The 20,668-nt window shown below is 37.2% G+C and overlaps 1 protein-coding gene across 1 annotated transcript in view; it reads right to left on the bottom strand.

Moving 5' to 3' along the window:
* Positions 1 to 20,668, bottom strand: part of LOC128657435 (vomeronasal type-2 receptor 1-like) — a 216,234-nt gene that overhangs the window by 70,500 nt on the left and 125,066 nt on the right. The window contains exons 2-3 of the mRNA XM_053711787.1: positions 19,499 to 19,790; positions 9,617 to 10,480 (exon numbers count right to left, since the gene is read on the bottom strand). Of these exons, the coding sequence (XP_053567762.1) occupies positions 9,617 to 10,480; positions 19,499 to 19,790 (1,156 nt within the window). The remainder of the gene's footprint in view (positions 1 to 9,616; positions 10,481 to 19,498; positions 19,791 to 20,668) is intronic.

Here is a 20,668-nt window from a genome sequence, read left to right as displayed (position 1 = left end):
TGTACACTCGTGGTGGGATATGTGGGCAGTTAGGGGGTTAACATTGTAACGGGGTCATTTGTGTTTGGCAGTGTGGCAGCAAGGGAGTTAATAGTGTTGCATTTTTGGGGGTTACTTGTAAATTGGTGTTAGGGGGGTTAATTGTTGTAGTTTAGTGTTAGTATATGGCTAGATTACGGGTTTTGCGTTATGAGTATAACGCTGCTTTTTCCCTACCGCCGGTATTACGAGTCTTGTAGGTACAGCTGTACCGTACACTTTTTTGGCCTTCACGCAACGTAACTACCGCACCTTTTGAAAAGTCATTTTACAATGGGACTTCCATAGCGCTGGTATTACGAGTTTGCCTGTCCAGCCAAAAAGTGAGCGGTACAGCCTATAACTACAAGATCCGTACCATAAACTGAAAGTCAGTAGTTATGGGTTTTACGTTACAAAGCTGTAGCATAAAACTCATAACTATAGTGTTACAAAGTACACTAACACCCATAAACTACCTATTAAATCCTAAAACAAGGCCCTCCCACATCGCAAACACAAAAATAAAGTTATTAACCCCTAATCTGCCGCTCCAGACATCACTGCCACTATAATAAACATATTAACCCCTAAACCGCCACACTCCTGCATCGTAAACACTAGTTAAATATTATTAATCCCTAATCTGCCGCCCCCAACTATACTGCCGTCGCCACTATACTAAAGTTATTAACCCCTAAACCTAACCCTAAGTCTAACCCTAACACCCCTAACTTTAATATAATTAAAATAAATCTAAATAAAAATTACTATCATTAACTAAATAATTCCTATTTAAAACTAAATACTTACCTGTAAAATAAACCCTTATCTAGCTACAATATAACTAATAGTTACATTGTAGCTATCTTAGGTTTTATTTTTATTTCACATCTAAGTTTGTATCGCCTAGATTTAGAGTTCTGCGGCCAAAGGGGTGCGTTAGCTACGCGTGCTTTTTTTCCCACGCACCGTTTAAATACCGCTGGTATTTAGAGTTCACAGAATGGCTGGGTTTTCAGTGCGTTAGGCTCCAAAAAGGGAGCGTAGAGCATAATTTAACGCCACTGCAACTCTCGATACCAGCGGTGCTTACGGAAGCGGCCAGCTTCAAAAACGGGCTCGTGCACGATTCCCCCATAGAAAACAATGGGGCTGTTTGAGCTGAAAAAAAACCTAACACCTGCAAAAAAGCCGCGTTCAGCTCCTAACGCAGCCCCATTGTTTTCTATGGGGAAACACTTCCTACGTCTGCACCTAACACTCTAACATGTACCCCGAGTCTAAACACCCCTAACCTTACACTTATTAACCCCTATTCTGCCGCCCCCGCTATCGCTGACACCTGCATATTATTATTAACCCCTAATCTGCCGCTCCGTACACCACCGCCACCTACATTATAGCTATGTACCCCTAATCTGCTGCCCCTAACACCGCCGACCCCTATATTATATTTATTAACCCCTAATCTGCCCCCCACAACGTCGCCGCCAGCTACCTACACTTATAAACCCCTAATCTGCCGAGCGGACCGCACCGCTATTATAAAAAAGTTATTAACCCCTAATCTGCCTCACTCCCACCTCAATAACCCTATAATAAATAGTATTAACCCCTAATCTGCCCTCCCTAACATCACCGACACCTAACTTCAATTATTAACCCCTAATCTGCCGACCGAATCTCGCCGCTACTGTTATAAATGGATTAACCCCTAAAGCTAAGTCTAACCCTAACTCTAACACCCCCCTAAGTTAAATATAATTTAAATCTAACGAAATAAATTAACTCTTCTTAAATAAATTATTCCTATTTAAAGCTAAATACTTACCTGTAAAATAAACCCTAATATAGCTACAATATAAATAATAATTTATATTGGCTTAAGTGAGCGTTAGAAATCTAACGACAAAACTCCAGCCGCAGAAAAAAGTCAGTAGTTAAGAGCTTTCAGGTCTAACGCTGGTTTATAAAACTCTTAACTACTGTGCTCTAAAGTACACTAACACCCATAAACTACCTATGTACCCCTAAACCGAGGTCCCCCCACATCGCCGCCACTCGATTACATTTTTTAACCCCTAATCTGCCGACCGCCACCTACGTTATCCTTATGTACCCCTAATCTGCTGCCTCTAACACCGCCGACCCCTATATTATATTTATTAGCCCCTAATCTGCCCCCCTCAACGTCGCCTCCACCTGCCTACACTTATTAACCCCTAATCTGCCGAGCGGATCTCACCGCTACTATAATAAAGTTATTAACCCCTAATCCGCCTCACTCCCGCCTCAATAACCCTATAATAAATAGTATTAACCCCTAATCTGCCCTCCCTAACATCGCCGACACCTAACTTCAATTATTAACCCCTAATCTGCCGACCGAATCTCGCCGCTACTGTAATAAATGGATTAACCCCTAAAGCTAAGTCTAACCCTAACCCTAACACCCCACTAAGTTAAATATAATTTAAATCTAACGAAATAAATTAACTCTTATTAAATAAATTATTCCTATTTAAAGCTAAATACTTACCTGTAAAATAAACCCTAATATAGCTACAATATAAATTATAATTATATTATAGCTATTTTAGGATTTATATTTAATATATATATATAATATATATATATAATATATATATATCTAATATAGCTACAATATAAATAATAATTTATATTGGCTTAAGTGAGCGTTAGAAATCTAACGACAAAACTCCAGCCGCAGAAAAAAGTCAGTAGTTAAGAGCTTTCTGGTCTAACGCTGGTTTATAAAACTCTTAACTACTGTGCTCTAAAGTACACTAACACCCATAAACTACCTATGTACCCCTAAACCGAGGTCCCCCCACATCGCCGCCACTCGATTACATTTTTTAACCCCTAATCTGCCGACCGCCACCTACGTTATCCTTATGTACCCCTAATCTGCTGCCTCTAACACCGCCGACCCCTATATTATATTTATTAGCCCCTAATCTGCCCCCCTCAACGTCGCCTCCACCTGCCGCTCCAGACATCACTGCCACTATAATAAACATATTAACCCCTAAACCGCCACACTCCTGCATCGTAAACACTAGTTAAATATTATTAATCCCTAATCTGCCGCCCCCAACGTCACCGTCGCCACTATACTAAAGTTATTAACCCCTAAACCTAACCCTAAGTCTAACCCTAACACCCCTAACTTTAATATAATTAAAATAAATCTAAATAAAAATTACTATCATTAACTAAATAATTCCTATTTAAAACTAAATACTTACCTGTAAAATAAACCCTTATCTAGCTACAATATAACTAATAGTTACATTGTAGCTATCTTAGGTTTTATTTTTATTTCACATCTAAGTTTGTATCGCCTAGATTTAGAGTTCTGCGGCCAAAGGGGTGCGTTAGCTACGCATGCTTTTTTTTCCCACGCACCGTTTAAATACCGCTGGTATTTAGAGTTCACAGAATGGCTGGGTTTTCAGTGCGTTAGGCTCCAAAAAGGGAGCGTAGAGCATAATTTAACGCCACTGCAACTCTCGATACCAGCGGTGCTTACGGAAGCGGCCAGCTTCAAAAACGTGCTCGTGCACGATTCCCCCATAGAAAACAATGGGGCTGTTTGAGCTGAAAAAAAACCTAACACCTGCAAAAAAGCCGCGTTCAGCTCCTAACGCAGCCCCATTGTTTTCTATGGGGAAACACTTCCTACGTCTGCACCTAACACTCTAACATGTACCCCGAGTCTAAACACCCCTAACCTTACACTTATTAACCCCTATTCTGCCACCCCCGTTATCGCTGACACCTGCATATTATTATTAACCCCTAATCTGCCGCTCCGTACACCACCGCCACCTACATTATAGCTATGTACCCCTAATCTGCTGCCCCTAACACCGCCGACCCCTATATTATATTTATTAACCCCTAATCTGCCCCCCACAACGTCGCCGCCAGCTACCTACACTTATTAACCCCTAATCTGCCGAGCGGACCGCACCGCTATTATAAAAAAGTTATTAACCCCTAATCTGCCTCACTCCCACCTCAATAACCCTATAATAAATAGTATTAACCCCTAATCTGCCCTCCCTAACATCACCGACACCTAACTTCAATTATTAACCCCTAATCTGCCGACCGAATCTCGCCGCTACTGTTATAAATGGATTAACCCCTAAAGCTAAGTCTAACCCTAACTCTAACACCCCCCTAAGTTAAATATAATTTAAATCTAACGAAATAAATTAACTCTTCTTAAATAAATTATTCCTATTTAAAGCTAAATACTTACCTGTAAAATAAACCCTAATATAGCTACAATATAAATAATAATTTATATTGTCTTAAGTGAGCGTTAGAAATCTAACGACAAAACTCCAGCCGCAGAAAAAAGTCAGTAGTTAAGAGCTTTCTGGTCTAACGCTGGTTTATAAAACTCTTAACTACTGTGCTCTAAAGTTAATCCTAGCTAATAAATAGCTAATAAATAGCTAATTCCATTTTTTTTACAGGCAAAAGAGCTGAATTCTTTGGGGCATGCCCCACAAAAGGTCCTTTTAAGGGCTGGTAAGGTAAAAGAGCTTTGAACTTTTGTAATTTAGAATAGGGTAGGGCATTTTTTTATTTTGGGGGTCTTTGTTATTTTATTAGGGGGCTTAGAGTAGGTGTAATTAGTTTAAAATTGTTGTAATATTTTTCGGATGTTTGTAAATATTTTTTTATTTTTTGTAACAGTTCTTTTTTATTTTTTGTACTTTAGTTAGTTTATTTCATTGTATTTATTTGTAGATATTGTATTTAATTAATTTATTGATAGTGTAGTGTTAGGTTTAATTGTAGGTAATTGTAGGTATTTTATTTAATTAATTTATTGATAGTGTAGTGTTAGGTTTAATTGTAACTTAGGTTAGGATTTATTTTACAGGTAATTTTGTAATTATTTTAACTATTTTAGCTATTAAATAGTTCTTAACTATTTAATAGCTATTGTACCTGGTTAAAATAAATACAAAGTTACCTGTAAAATAAATATAAATCCTAAAATAGCTATAATATAATTATAATTTATATTGTAGCTATATTAGGGTTTATTTTACAGGTAAGTATTTAGCTTTAAATAGGAATAATTTATTTAATAAGAGTTAATTTATTTCGTTAGATTTAAATTATATTTAACTTAGTGGGGTGTTAGGGTTAGGGTTAGACTTAGCTTTAGGGGTTAATCCATTTATTACAGTAGCGGCGAGATTCGGTCGGCAGATTAGGGGTTAATAATTGAAGTTAGGTGTCGGCGATGTTAGGGAGGGCAGATTAGGGGTTAATACTATTTATTATAGGGTTATTGAGGCGGGAGTGAGGCGGATTAGGGGTTAATAACTTTATTATAGTAGCGGTGAGATCCGCTCGGCAGATTAGGGGTTAATAAGTGTAGGCAGGTGGAGGCGACGTTGAGGGGGGCAGATTAGGGGCTAATAAATATAATATAGGGGTCGGCGGTGTTAGAGGCAGCAGATTAGGGGTACATAAGGATAACGTAGGTGGCGGTCGGCAGATTAGGGGTTAAAAAATGTAATCGAGTGGCGGCGATGTGGGGGGACCTCGGTTTAGGGGTACATAGGTAGTTTATGGGTGTTAGTGTACTTTAGAGCACAGTAGTTAAGAGCTTTATAAACCGGCGTTAGACCAGAAAGCTCTTAACTACTGATTTTTTTCTGCGGCTGGAGTTTTGTCGTTAGATTTCTAACGCTCACTTAAGCCACGACTCTAAATACCGGAGTTAGAAAGATCCCATTGAAAAGATAGGATACGCAATTGACGTAAGGGGATCTGCGGTATGGAAAAGTCGCGACTGGAAAGTGAGCGTTAGACCCTTTCCTGACTGACTCCAAATACCGGCGGTAGCCTAAAACCAGCGTTAGGAGCCTCTAACGCTGGTTTTCACGGCTACCGTCCAACTCTAAATCTAGACCTATGTATTTTAACTAGGTAGAATAAATAGTAGATAGTTATTAAATATTTACTAACTACCTAGTAAAAATAAATACAAATTTACCTGTAAAATAAAACCTAACCTGGCTCACACTAACACCTAATATTACACTAAAATTAAATAAATTACATTAATTAAATATAATTAAATAAATTACAAAAAATAAAAAAACACTAAATTACACAAAATAAAAAAGAAATTATCAAATATTTAAACTAATTACACCTAATCCAATACCCCTATCAAAATAAAAAAGTCCCCCCAAAATAAAAAACCCTAGCCTAAACTAAACTGCCAATAGCCCTTAAAAGGGCCTTTTGTGGGGCATTGCCCCGAAGAAATCACCTCTTTTACCTGTAAAAAAAAATACAAACAACCTTCCCAACAGTAAAACCCACCACCCACATAACCAAACCCCCCAAATAAAATCCTATCTAAAAAACCTAAGCTCCCCATTGCCCTGAAAAGGGCATTTGGATGGGCATTGCTCCATCTATAAGGCATCCGGCGCTGAGCATCCTCTTCTTTCGTTGGCTCTTCAAGAATGAATTTTCCTTTAATTGACGTCATCAAGACTTCTCCCGGCTTCGTTGAGGATGGATGTCCGGTCTTCAAAAACTGTAAGTGGATCTTCGGGGGTTAGTGTTAGGTTTTTTTTAGGGTTTCTTGGGTGGGTTTTATTTTTAGATTAGTGGTTTGTGCAAGGAAAAAGAGCTAAATGCCCTTTTAAGGGCAATGCCCATCCAAATGCCCTTTTCAGGGCAATGGGGAGCTTAGTTTTTTTAGATAGGATTTTATTTGGGGGGTTTGGTTGTGTGGGTGGTGGATTTTACTGTTGGGGGGTTGTTTGTATTTTTTCTTACAGGTAAAAGAGCTGATTTCTTTGGGGCAATGCCCCGCAAAAGGCCCTTTTAAGGGCTATTGGCAGCTTAGTTTAAGCTAGGGTTTTTTTTATTTTGGGGGGATTTTTTATTTTGATAGGGCTATTAGACTAGGTGTAATCAGTTTAAATATTTGATCATTTCTTTTTTATTTTGTGTAATTTAGTGTTTTTTATGTTTTGTAATTTAGTATATTGTATTTAATTAATGTAATTTATTTAATTGTAGTGTAATGTTAGGTGTTAGTGTAAGACAGGTTAGGTTTTATTTTACGGGTAAGTATTTAGTTTTAAATAAGTATTAGTTAGGTAATAATATTAATTTGTATTTAGCTTTATTTTAATTATTTTAAAGTTAGGGGTGTTAGGGTTAGACTTAGGTTTAGGGGTTAATATATTTATTTAGTGTTAGTGATGTGGAAGGCCAGAGGTTTAGGGATTAATATCTTTAGTATAGTGGCTGCAGCGACGTTGGGGGCAGCAGATTAGGGGTTAATAAGTGTACAACAGTTCAGAATAGACAAACAGCACACTACCTGGTGCAGGTGGTAGAGGGTCACTGCAAACACCTCTTAATGTATCCACAACAGCAAGGGTCCACAGCACCAAATAACAAGGAAAAGTTCTTGTCTTTATGTCATTTATTTAACTTTTAGCTTACAAAAAGCATGTAGGCACACAGCAGCAAACAAGCAACGTTTCGGGTTGTTCACCCTTAATCATGCTCTTTGTAAGCTAAAAGTTAAATAAATTACATAAACACAAGAACTTTTCCTCGTTATTTGGTGCTGTGGACCCTTGCTGTTGTGGTTAATAAGTGTAGGTAGGTGGCGGCGACGTTGGGGGCGGCAGATTTGGGGTTAATAAGTGTAGGTAGGTAGCGATGATGTTGGGGGCAGAAGATTAGGGGTTAATAAGTGTAGGTAGGTGGCGGCGACGTTGGGGGCAGCAGATTAGGGGTTAATAAGTGTAGGTAGGTGGCGGCGATGTCGGGGGTGGCGGATTATGGGTTAATAAGTGTAATGTAGGCGTCGGCGATATCGGGGGCGGCAGATTAGGGGTTAATAAGTGTAATGTAGGTGTCAGCGATGTCGGGGGAGGCAGATTAGGGGTGTTTAGACTCAGGGTTTATGTTAGGGTGTTAGGTGTAAACATAACTTTTCTTTCCCCATAGGAATCAATGGGGCTGCGTTACGGAGCTTTACGCTCCTTTATTGCAGGTGTTAGGCTTTTTTTTTAGCCGGCTCTCCCTATTGATGTCTATGGGGAAATCGTGCAAAAGCACGTAAAGCCAGCTCAAAGCAGCGCTGGTATTTGTGTGCGGTATGGAGCTCAACGCTGCCATATTGCCTGCAAACCTGTAATAGCAGCGCTATTAAAGGTGAGCGGGGGAAATAACTTGCAAGTTAGTACTGAGCCGCTCATAATGCAAAACTCGTAATCTGGATGATAGTTTTTTTATTTTTTTTTTATTTATTTTTTTTAAATGGGTTTTAGAAAAATCATAACTTTTTTTGGTAATTAGTTTTTTCTGTAATGTTAGGTTATTTTATATTTCAGGTAAGGTTATGTTTTTTTTGTTTGTTTTTTTAACGTAAGGTTAAGTTTTTTATTTTTAAGGTACTGTTAGGTTGTTTTTTTTTAGGTAAGGTTATTTTATTTTTGGGGTAACTTAGGGAGTGTTAGGTTAGGGGGTTAGTTGGTTAGGAGTCTTAGATATTAGTGGGTATTTTGTGGTTGGGTTGTGGTAATTTAGGGTTTAATACTGTAGAGAGGTAGTTTGTGGTGGGGTTGTGGGGGTTTAGGGGTCAAAAGTGTAAAGGGGTAGTTTGTGGTGGGGTTGTGGCAGTTTAGCGGTTAATAGTGTAGAGGGGTATTTTGCGATGTGGGGGTGTGGCGGTTTAGGTGTTAAAAGAGTAGTTAAATACAACTGTTTCGTCCTGCCAAACTCTTTACACAACCTTTCAGGTCACGTAAGAAGTTTTAGTGTTAGATGCAATTGTATTTGAGCGATCGCATTATTTTCAACTTATAATATGAGTGGACCCCACTAGTGAAGAGAAAAAGTGAAAGTGGAGAAGAAGATAGAATTTAAGAGAGAATGGAGAAAAAAGGGTGTATAGATATGATAGAGGTGAAAAAAAGAGTATAAAGAGAAGATATGGCCTGAGAGATAAGGGAAAGGGTAAAAAGAGAGACCGAAGAGAGGAGTTAGTCGAGAAAGATAGTTAAGAGAGAGAAGGGAGAGATGATAAATATATAAAAAAAATCCAGGTCTGCTATGACCTTCTGTGACTGTCAGCACTCTCTGCATTCTCTATATTCAACAACTTCCATTTTCTATACAGTTGTTGTCTTCCCTAGAACCTCTAGTTAACTGCTATGAACTTATTTTTGTTAATTTATTACTATAGGTAGCATTATTTAATTTCTTATGGTATAAAATAAAGATAATATTACAAAATGTTTCACAATGGCTTAATATATACAAAGAGGGGGTGAAGTAGTGGGAGTGGTGTGGGTGGAATTAGAATTGAAATTTTGAGCCCACTATATATATATATATATATATATATATATATATATATATATATTATAAGTTCTTAAAAAATAAAAGTGGGTCAATGTTAGTGACACCATTGAGAGTTTATCCTATTTTTATTAAAATTGAAACACTATTATCTGTAGGAGAGAGGAAATTAATTCATCTGGAATATACTTACTTGCCATGGTTCAAAATCAAGCAACTGTGCACATGATTTAGAAGGGAAGGGTCCGTTGCCTTGAATACATTTATCTAAATCATCAAGAGCATGTGCAATTGTATAGATAGATTTGTAAACACTGTATGTGATGCGGAGCTGAGATACATCTGTATATGTATTCTTAATGTCTTTTAACCTTTCTCTTCCAGTACAAAGGACAGGGGAAATATTTCTTTTCCTTCCAGCAACTGTTGCTTCAGCACTGATATTTGTATAAAACGATGCCCTGTTTGTTGGCCAAGTACAATTAAAAGCTTCCTCCCAGAATTCATACACCAGATCATCAGTCCCATGCTCTGGGTGTATGTCATAGAGAAAGTCTTCAAAACCTGGTAACTCTGTTCTTCGAACAGCAAAGCCAATTGTTCCAGCAAGGAAATTAATATACTCTGGCTTAGCAATTAGTGCAGATGTTGTCCAGGCTTCACTGGATATGTATGTTTTCCCAGTTATGTTTGTTTGTGCCAGGGCTTCCATTAATGAACTGAGATCTATATCTGATGAAAAAATGACAATGATATTAGCTGAAGATTTTCTTATAGCTTCTACTATTTTGTCTATTGATTCCTTGTTATATATTCTAGGGAGGGTTTCAGAAAAGGAAATGCAAACCCCATGTTTTTCCACCTCTTCTTTAAAGAGCTTTATACCATATTTCCCATAGTCATCATCTGCTGCTATAGTTCCCACCCAGGACCATCCAAAGTATGTGACAAGTTCTGACATAGCCTTTGATTGTGTTACGTCACTGGGTATTGTACGGAGGAAAGATGGAAACTGGAATTTGTCACTAAGAACAGAACAAGATGATGCATACCCAACCTGTAAAATAAATACAATTAGACATGGTGAGAGGAAATTCTTACTGTAGTTAAAAATATTTATTAAGAACTGTCCAAAAAGGTTTTAACCCTCTTGAAATGCTATTGTTATAATTATGTGCAGACAATAAAAAGTATGCTTATGGTAAAAAGTATGTATTTAGTAAAAATTATGCATATGTTAAAAGAATGTATTTGGTAAAAAGTATGTATGTGGTAAAAAAAAAAGTATGTATAAGGAGAAAGTATATATTTGGTAAAAAGTATGTATATGGTAAAAAGTACGTATATAGTAAAAAGTATGTATATGGTTAAAAGTATGTATATGGTAAAAAGTACTTATACAGTAAAAAGTATGTATATGGTAAAAAGTACGTATACAGTAAAAAGTATGTATATGGTAAAAAGTACGTATACAGTAAAAAGTATGTATATGGTAAAAGTACATATAGGGTAAAAAGTATGCATACGGTAAAAAGTATGTATATGGTAAAAAATAGTACATTTATGTTAAAAAGTATATACTGTATATGGTAAAAATTATACAAATGGTAACAAGTACATATATGGTAAAAGTTTGCATATGGTAAAACAAACATAATTTATGCTTACCTGACAAATTAATTTCATCCATGGTGGTGAGAGTTCATGATCCATTACTCAAGTGAATTACTCTTCCTTACCACTACGAGGATGCAAAGATTCCCAAACCCCAACAGCCATATAAAACCCCTCCCACCTCACACATACCTCAGTCTAATGTATAGCCAAGCAAGTGAGGTAATAAAAAGGACTAAGAGCCATAAAGGAGCAGGGAACAAAAAAAGATGAGCTAAAGAGAATACATAACCAAAAAACAAAGGGTGGGGTCTTGTGGACTCTCACCACCATGAGAGAAATTAATTTATCAGGTAAGCACAATGTTTCTTTTATACAGGTGGTGGGAGACCATGATCCATTAATCCTGGGAATTAATACCCAAGCCGTGGAGTCCACGAGCAATTACATAAAGGAAGGGATTTAAAAAAAAACATATATTTTTACTCAAAAAATTAAATCCACAAGCTCGATACATTTTTTTATTGAAGGCACTTAAAAAATAAATTAGTCAGGCAAGAAAAATCAAGATGAGACTGCATGAAGGACCTTCCTGCCAAAGGTTGTCTCAGAAGAAGCGAAAACATCAAAATGGTAGAATTTTGTAAAAGTATTCAAAGAGTACAAGGTAGCTGCCTTGTAAATATGGTCAAGTGGCAACTTACCTAGTAGAATGAGCAGTAATCCATTGCAGTGGAGGCTTACTCACTTCCAAAAAGTCCTGTGAATCGAAAGTTTCAACCAAGAAGCCAAAGTCCTTTTCTAGAACCATAAAAGTGAATGAACAAGCTAGAAGTTTGTCTAAAGTTCTTAGTAGCACCAATGTAATATTTCAATGCACTGACAACATCCAGATTATGCAAAGATCTCTCTAAAGAATTCTTAGGATCAGAAAATATAGAAGTGACAACAATATATCTGCTTATGTTGTCTGAAGAAACAGCCTTAGGCAATAAGTCAAAAGTAGTCTGCAAAACTGCCTAATCCTGATGAAAAATAAGATAAGGAGCAGATAACTCAGAAACTATTATAGTAAAATAAATGGCTAAAAAAAGCAGCTTAATATCCACCTTATGCAAAGGTTCTAAAGGAGGAACCTGGAAAACACCAAATTAAGATTTCATGGAGAAGAAATTGGCTTTAATACAAACCAAAGCAAGAACAAAACCATGGATATTAAGAAGATTACCAATTTTCCTATGAAACAAGACTAAAAGTACAGAAATCTGCCCCTTCAGAGAACTGATAGAAACTGCAGAATCCAAGGAATTCTGAAAGAATGCCAGGAAATATTGTGAACCATACACCAAGAAATAAAGGCCTTCCAGACCTTATGATAAATTTTCCTAGTTACAGGCTTATGGGCCTGAATTAAGGTTTCAATCACTGAATCAGAGAAACCTCTAGGTCAAAGGTGAAGAGGCCACTCCCCTGGATGTAGAGATTGATGACTGAGAAAGTCCGCTTCCAAAGTTGCTCACCCCTGAAATATGAATCATAGAGACTAGACAGTAATTGGTTTCTGCCCATAAGAGAATTCAAGACACTTTGGCCTCTAGTTATCAATCCATCAACCGCAAATACGTTGGAATTCCGCAGCGTATTTGTGGCGAGCCTGATTCGTCTTAGTTATCAAACCCTACAGACCAGCAAAAGTAGAATATAGTGACGTAACACTTACATATGCTTACATATGCGTCACTACAGATGTTCCGAATGCAAGTTCGGCACAAACTGACTACTTTTGCTACTTATCAAATAACTAGCAGGTACGCTCGTCACTTTTCTGGCCCAGCGTACTTGGTTTTCAATCCGCCGCCCTGGAGGCGGCGGATGCCATAGGAATCAATGGGAGTCTGAAAGCAGCGAAAGCTCATGTTCGCTGCTGCTCGATATCCCATTGATTTCTATGATAGTGTCTACACCTAACACCCTAACATGTACCCCAAGTCTAAACACCCCTAATCTGCCCCCCCTACACCGCCGCCACCTACATTAAATTTATTAACCCATAAACCGCCGCTCCCGGAGCCCGCCGCAACTAAATAAAGTGTTTAACCCCTAAACCGCCGCTCCCGGAGCCCACCACCACCTACATTATATTTATTAACCCCTAATCTGACCCCCCCTACACCGCCACCACTATAATAAACATATTAACCCCTAAACCTAAGTCTAACCCTAAACCTAACACCCACTAACTTAAATATAATTTAAATAGATCTAAATAAAATTACTATCATTAACTAAATTATTCCTATTTAACACTAAATACTTACCTATAAAATAAACCCTAAACTAGCTACAATATAACTAATAATTACATTGTATCTAGTTTAGGGTTTATTTTTATTTTACAGGCAATTTTGTATTTATTTTAACTAGGTACAATAGTTATTAAATAGTAAACTATTTAATAGCTACCTAGTTAAAATAAATACAAAAGTACCTGTAAAATAAAACCTAACCTAAGTTACAATTACACCTAACACTACACTATAATTAAATAAATTCCCTAAATTAACTACAATTAAATATAATTAAATACAATTAAATGAAATTAAATACAATTAACTAAAGTACAAAAACAAACAAACACTAAATTACAGAAAATAATAAAATAATTACAAGAATTTTAAACTAATTACACCTAATCTAATCCCCCTAATAAAATAAAAAAGCCCCCCCAAAATAATAAAAAGTCCTACCCTATACTAAATTACAAATAGCCCTTAAAATGACTTTTTGCGGGGCATTACCCCAAAGTAATCAGCTCTTTTACCTGTAAAAAAAATGACAATACCCCCCCCAACATTAAAACCCACCACCCACACACCCAACCCTACTCTAAAACCCACCCAATCTCCCCTTAAAAAACCTAACACTAACCCCCTGAAGATCACCCTACCTTGAGAAGTCTTCACCCAACCGGGCCGAAGTCCTCATCGAAGCCGGGCAGAAGTAGTCCTCCAGACGGGCAGAAGTCTTCATCCAGGTGGCATCTTCTATCTTCATCAATCCGGAGCGGAGCAGGTCCATCTTCAAGACATCCGACGCGGAGCATCCTTCCAGGCCAACGACTACCCAACGAATGAATATTCCTTTAAATGATGTCATCCAAGATGGCGTCCCTTGAATTCCGATTGGCTGAAAGAATTCTATCAGCCAATCGGAATTAAGGTAGGAAAAATCCTATTGGCTGATTGCATCAGTCAATAGGATTGAACTTCAATTCTATTGGCTGATTGCATCAGCCAATAGGATTTTTCCTACCTTAATTCCGATTGGATGACGTCATTTAAAGGAATATTCATTCATCGGGTAGTCGTCGGCCTGGAAGGATGCTCCACGTTGGATGTCTTGAAAATGGACCCACTACGCTCCGGATGGGATTGTACTGTTATTTTTTTTACAGGTAAAAGAGCTGATTACTTTGGGGCAATGCCCCGCAAAAAGTCCTTTTAAGGGCTATTTGTAATTTAGTATAGGGTAGGGCTTTTTATTATTTTGGGGGGCTTTTTTATTTTATTAGGGGGATTAGATTAGGTGTAATTAGTTTAAAATTTTTGTAATTATTTTATTATTTTCTGTAATTTAGTGTTTGTTTTTTTGTACTTTAGTTAATTGTATTTAATTGTATTTAATTGTATTTAATTGTAGTTAATTTAGGGAATTTGTTTAATTATAGTGTAGTGTTAATAAATATAATGTAGGTGGCGGTGGGCTCTGGGAGCGGCGGTTTAGGGGTTAAACAATTTATTTAGTTGCGGCAGGGTTCGGGAGTGGCAGGATAGGGGTTAATAACTTTATGTAGGTAGCGGTGGTATAGGGGGCAGCAGATTAGGGGTTAATAAGTATAATGTAGGTGGCGGTGGGCTCCTGGAGCGCGGGTTAAGGCTTTAATGCATTTATTAGCATTGCGGCGGGGTCCGTGAGCAGCGGTTTAGGGGTTAATAACTTTATTTAGTTGCGGGGGGTCTCGGAGCGGCGGTATAGGGGGTAAACAGTATAGTATAGTGTCGGTGTTTATTGACAGGGTAGCAAGAAAGCTGTGAAAAAGCCGAAGAGCAGCGAGATCGATGACTGTAAGTTATCAAAACTCCGCTGCTCATCGCCCCGTACTTGGTGCGCGGCTTTTTGACAGCTTTTTTGATAATTCTGGAGAACGTATTCAGGTCCGCGGCGGTGATGTCAGGTGATCTTAGGTGAGCGTATCGGTGCCATTGAATGCAAGAAAGTCGACGGCTTGATACATAGAGGCCTTTTTTCCCTTTTTTGCTGACGTATTTGATTATGTAAAATCAGAAGCCTTTTGATTGGATGAGAGGTCAACAAAAAGGGAAGCAGATTAGTGTTGTATTTATCCTATGACTAAGTGCCTACGGGCATGAAACGCATAAGGATTGTTCTTTTCTTCTGTCCTCCAGGTGTTGGAGTGTGCAATTTTAAATAACTCAATAAAGTCTTGAAAATTTATTTGACTTTCCCTTGAGTGCTGCCTTTTTGCCCTTTTTGTATTTTGTTTGCGGCTCACTCGGCCGCGGGTGTGTACCATGTTATAGCACTTTTGAAATTATGACATGCTGTTTGTCATAACCGCACCTCCCGGAGCTATCCTATGCAACGGAGTGGAGACCAGATCTGACCTATGAGCAGTGTAGCTGGAAGTGAATTCAAGACACTTACCTAATGGCTATGGAACTGTGTGTTCCCCCTGATTGTTGACTTAAGCTTATGCAGTGACATTGTCTGTTTGAAAATGGGGATGAGAATCTCTTTTTAATCTCTTTTTAACAGAGGCCAAACTTGATGAGCCCTGAAAATAGCATTGAGTTCTAGAACATTTATTGGTAACCTTGCCTCCCGAAGATCTCAATCTCCCTGTGCTCTTAGAAACCACCAAACAGCTCACCTACCTGAGAGACTTGCATCTGTAGTGATCTCAGTCCAGGTACGATGAGCAAAAGAAGCCCCTAGAATAATAAACTGATGATCCAGCCACCAAGTTAGAGACTGACTTAAAATATCCTTTGAGGCCGCTAAGTGTAATCTCTGTACCATTGTAGAAGCATGCACAGCTGAAGAGGTCTCATGAAAATGAGTAAACAATATTGCATCTGAAGCTGCAATCATAAGACCTAGAACATCCATACAAATAGCAACATAGGGGAAATGTTAGAGAAAGCCTCATGGAGACTGAACCTATGTTTAAGCAATCAAAGAACTTTTTGGAAAACTGATCCTCCAACCATGTTGTTGAAGAAAAAACAAAAGTCAAATGGTGTGAGATTCTGCTAAAGGAAGAGATGGAGCTTGAACAAAGATATCGTCCAGGTAAGGAAACACTGCACTACCCTGAATTCTGATACAAGGTAAAAGGGCAGCCAGAACCTTTGTAAATATTTTCTTGGAGCTGTAGCCAGACCATATGGTAGAGCAACAAACTGAAAATGCTTGTCAAGAAAGGCTAACCTCAGAAACTGGTAATGTTCTCATGGTAAGCATCCTTTAAATTTATTTTGGACATAAACTTACCTTGCCGAACAAAAGGCAGAATAGTCTGAATAGATTCCATTTTAAAAGATGGAATCCTTACAAACTTGTTCAGAACTTTCAGATGCAGAACTAGTCTGAAAGTACATTTCTTCTTGTGAAACAATGAAGAGATTTAAATAAAATAAAATCCTCTGTTCCTCTAAAGGAACTGGTACAACCAGTCCCATAGCTTCCAGATCTGAGACAGACTGAAAAAAAAGCTTGAACTTTTAAAGGATTTCTTTGCACATTGGACAGAAAAAAACATCCTCTGTGAGGCCTTGTTCTGAATCTTATTCAATATCCCTGGAATACTATATTCAGAACGCAGGGATCTGAAACAGACTGAAAACAAACCTTCAGAAAGAGACTTAACCTGCCCCCTACCAGAACTTCTGGATCAGGGGGCCGCACATTCATGCATATTTAGTAGTGGTGAGAGATTTTTTTTAGCCTGCTTTGACTTGTTCCAGTTAGCACTAGGCCTCCAGACTGGGCAGAGGAGTCAACCTTTTGTTCCTTATTCTGACGAAAGGAACAGAAATGATTGGAAGCTTTAGATGATGGAATACAACGGCATAACGGCATTAAAAGGTTAAAATCTCTCTGCTCAGGTGAAATATTCCAAAATGATCCTCAAGCACTGGGAGATCCCTAGCGAAATTTTCAAAAGGCAGATTTTGCTTTACTTCTAAAATTGGCATTCCCTGCATTTATGTATGTGAAGGAGATAACACTTTGTGCTATCTATTTTATATCACTTTTTACTTCAGATTAAATGTATTACATTTAAACTTTGCACTTTCTATTTTGTATTTTATTTTGTATACAGCATTGTATTTAAAGGGCCATAATAACCAAATGTTTAAACACTTGAAAGTGATGCAGTATAGCTGTAAAAAGCTGACTAGAAAATATCACCTTAACATCTCTATGTAAAAAAGAAAGATATTTTACCTCAAAAGTAAAAAATGAAATAGGAGTATATTGTAGATACGTAGAGGGAGGCAAAAGACAAGTCCCTGTGACAAATTATCTCCCATGAGGTGAAAAAAGAATCACAAACCATACCCTATGTACATCCCTCTGACAAGCACTGTACTCTAATGGGAAACCAAGCCTCAATATAGACTGAAAACACCTCTTTCTGAAGAATCAAATGCACATCTTCATTCTTCGACCACCTCCAGCAGATGCGAAGTAAAGACTGAGGTATGTGTAAGGTGGAAGGGGTTTTATAGGGCTCTTGGGGTTTGGACATTTTTGCCTCCTCATAGTGGTAAGGAAGAGTCATTCCCAGGAGTAATGGATCATGAGCTCTCACCAACTGTATTAAAGAAATATATATATATATATATATATATATATATATATATATAGTATGCCATATACATAGACATTAATAAGTGCATTAGAAACACAAAGGGAATTGGTGTCCTTCTGTTGGTTATCTTAGCATCACTGAGATTAAGGACTGGAGGAAATTGCCTTACTACTTGTTTTTGTATATTTCTTGGAGTCACCTAGTCTATTCCATGAAGAAGTCAATAATGAAACAGATTTAAAGATAACAATCCTACCATGTGTTATGCTGGTAGTTAATTTTAGTTTCTCCTACATCACCTAAATGTTAAATTGCAAATTGCTTTCAGTCAATGATTCCCATTCTTGGAGCTTACCCCAAAATATATCAGAAATAACTAAGGGTACATATGCATATATGAACCCAGTGAACACCCACGTGTTGTTCCTGATTTCCTAATAAGATCTACTTCTTTCAAAGAAATATAGAACAAAATTAATTTAATCTAGAAGTATTATTTTTTACATTTCAAATATAGGTTTGTTCAAAGTAGAGATAATATGTTACCCAAATTATTACCTGACTTCACAAAAAAGCATCCAAGAGAAAACTTTAATGAAAATACTACTAAACTGAAAACGACACACAGGTGTTGTCACTAGAAGATGTAGCTACTAGAAATTAAATAATTGAATAATTGTAAATATAAATCACATAGGTGCATTGTACTTTATTACTATATGCAGTGATCTTTATCATCTTTAGAGGAAGATTGTACTAACATTCATATGAAAAAGTAAGATTTACACTGCTTACCCCCTTCGTCCCTTCTTCCGAGCATTTTTTTTCCCCATTGACACAGAGGGTGGTACAGACAATCAGAAACTACCATATCTTAAAACAAACAAATAAAGATCATATGTGTCTGTTTTTGCCTAGAATATGTAAATGCAGTTTCTATTGTTTTACATATTGTCGATGGGCACACAACCTAGAATGAAACAAGTAAGCTTGTTCTGCTATTGAATATATACAGCAGGACAGTTTCTGATTTCCTGCACCCCCTGCTGTGTCATGAATTAAACATATCTGGTAGAATGAAGTAGAATGACGAGATGGAGTTAAGTGGTATTATTAAAGTATTAATAGAGGGAAGATTGAGGCCCCTGACTAGAACTGATCATTAGGTTCATGTAGATATACTGCATTCAATAAGACAAACATAGCAATTACAGTCACTTTAAATTGAAATAAATAATGTAGTATTGGTTGTATGCGTCCTGCTAATCCTCACTGGCTAATAACAACAACTGATGATTCTTTACTTATGTAGATGGACTTGTCTCTGCTAGTATAATAACAAATCAATGTTTGGGGAGTTTACCTTCATTCAAATGACACAAAAGTTGACTACAGTGCCCCTTTAAGAAAGACAGATTAATAACAAACCTGCATTTTCATTCATGTTCACAAGTTTTATTTGCACAATAATTATCAGCAAGTGATAAATTAAATATGTAACTAATATTTGTAGCATTTTATAAAAAAATGTATATTATTTAGGAAAATGTTCTGAGAGATTACCTGAGGGAAGTAGTACAGTCCTAGGATTCTGGCAGTGGCAATAGATAAGGCTGATCCTCCAGCTCCAATCACTGCAGCAAGGGGAGCCCCAGCACTGCATCGGAAGTTGGGGTGTGTTTCATTTTGTCCAGTCAGAAATGTCAGGGTACTTTCCACTGCTTTGGAGATGGTGAAGCATGTATCAAATATCTGGTAACCAAGAGTAATATTAGGAAGAATGTCATTTCGATTATTTATTTCTTCGATAGCGTACATCATGGCTTTGGCCCAGCGTAAACTGCGAAAGTTAAACCTGCAAATGGAATTCAACTTTTATTTCTCATACATATAAATTGGTTACAACAATGAAAATAAATTCAGTAGCAAAGACCTTTTGCTAAAGCCATCTATTACATTTTAATTTAAACACACAAAAGCTATGGCATTATGACATTATAGCTATAAGTGTCCATTTAATACAAAATGAAACGCTTAACCTTCTTTAATGTTTTTAATTTTTAAATGTTTTTTTATTTTTTTACTTTAACTGTTTTATTGAATGTAATACACATAACAAAAACAGAAGACTTTACCATTGAATTGTTCCAATACCTAATACAAAAAGTTGTATATAAAAAAAATACATGGTCAGTGGAGCAACAGCATATGATTTATTTTAGTGGAGCCTTGGTCTCGTAGGATCCTCATTGGCATATGTCTTATAAAGCAGTGTTTCACAACTGCGGTCCTCACCTACCTCCAACAGGCCAGGTTTTCATTATTACTGAACAGGTGAAGTAATCAGCTGATCAGTAACACCATGGTTACTAACCTGCTCTCACCCATTAGCTAATTATTTCACCTGTGCACTGGTTCAGCTATAATGAAAACCTGGCCTGTTATAAGGGTCTAAAAGATTGACTATGCAAAAGTTCAACATGAGTCGATGAATGGGAGACCAATCTCGAACTATTAACAATAAGTGTCCAGAAGTAAACCCATGCAATTCAATCATAAGCTATAATATAAACAATGTCTCTAGAGCAAGAAAGATCTTAGAGCTATATAGAAGAATATTTGAAACTAAGAAGAGCAAAGCAAGAAGAAAAGAGAAGGAAGAGGCTGGGAGAATAAGAAAATTGTCCGACACTGCAATTTTAATTTACTTTTTAAAAGGACAATATCCTGAAG

The sequence above is a fragment of the Bombina bombina genome, chromosome 4 (assembly GCF_027579735.1).
Source record: "Bombina bombina isolate aBomBom1 chromosome 4, aBomBom1.pri, whole genome shotgun sequence".
Taxonomy (NCBI): domain Eukaryota; kingdom Metazoa; phylum Chordata; class Amphibia; order Anura; family Bombinatoridae; genus Bombina; species Bombina bombina.
Note: the sequence above shows the minus strand (reverse complement) of the source record. Positions and strands in the feature narration are given on the sequence as shown.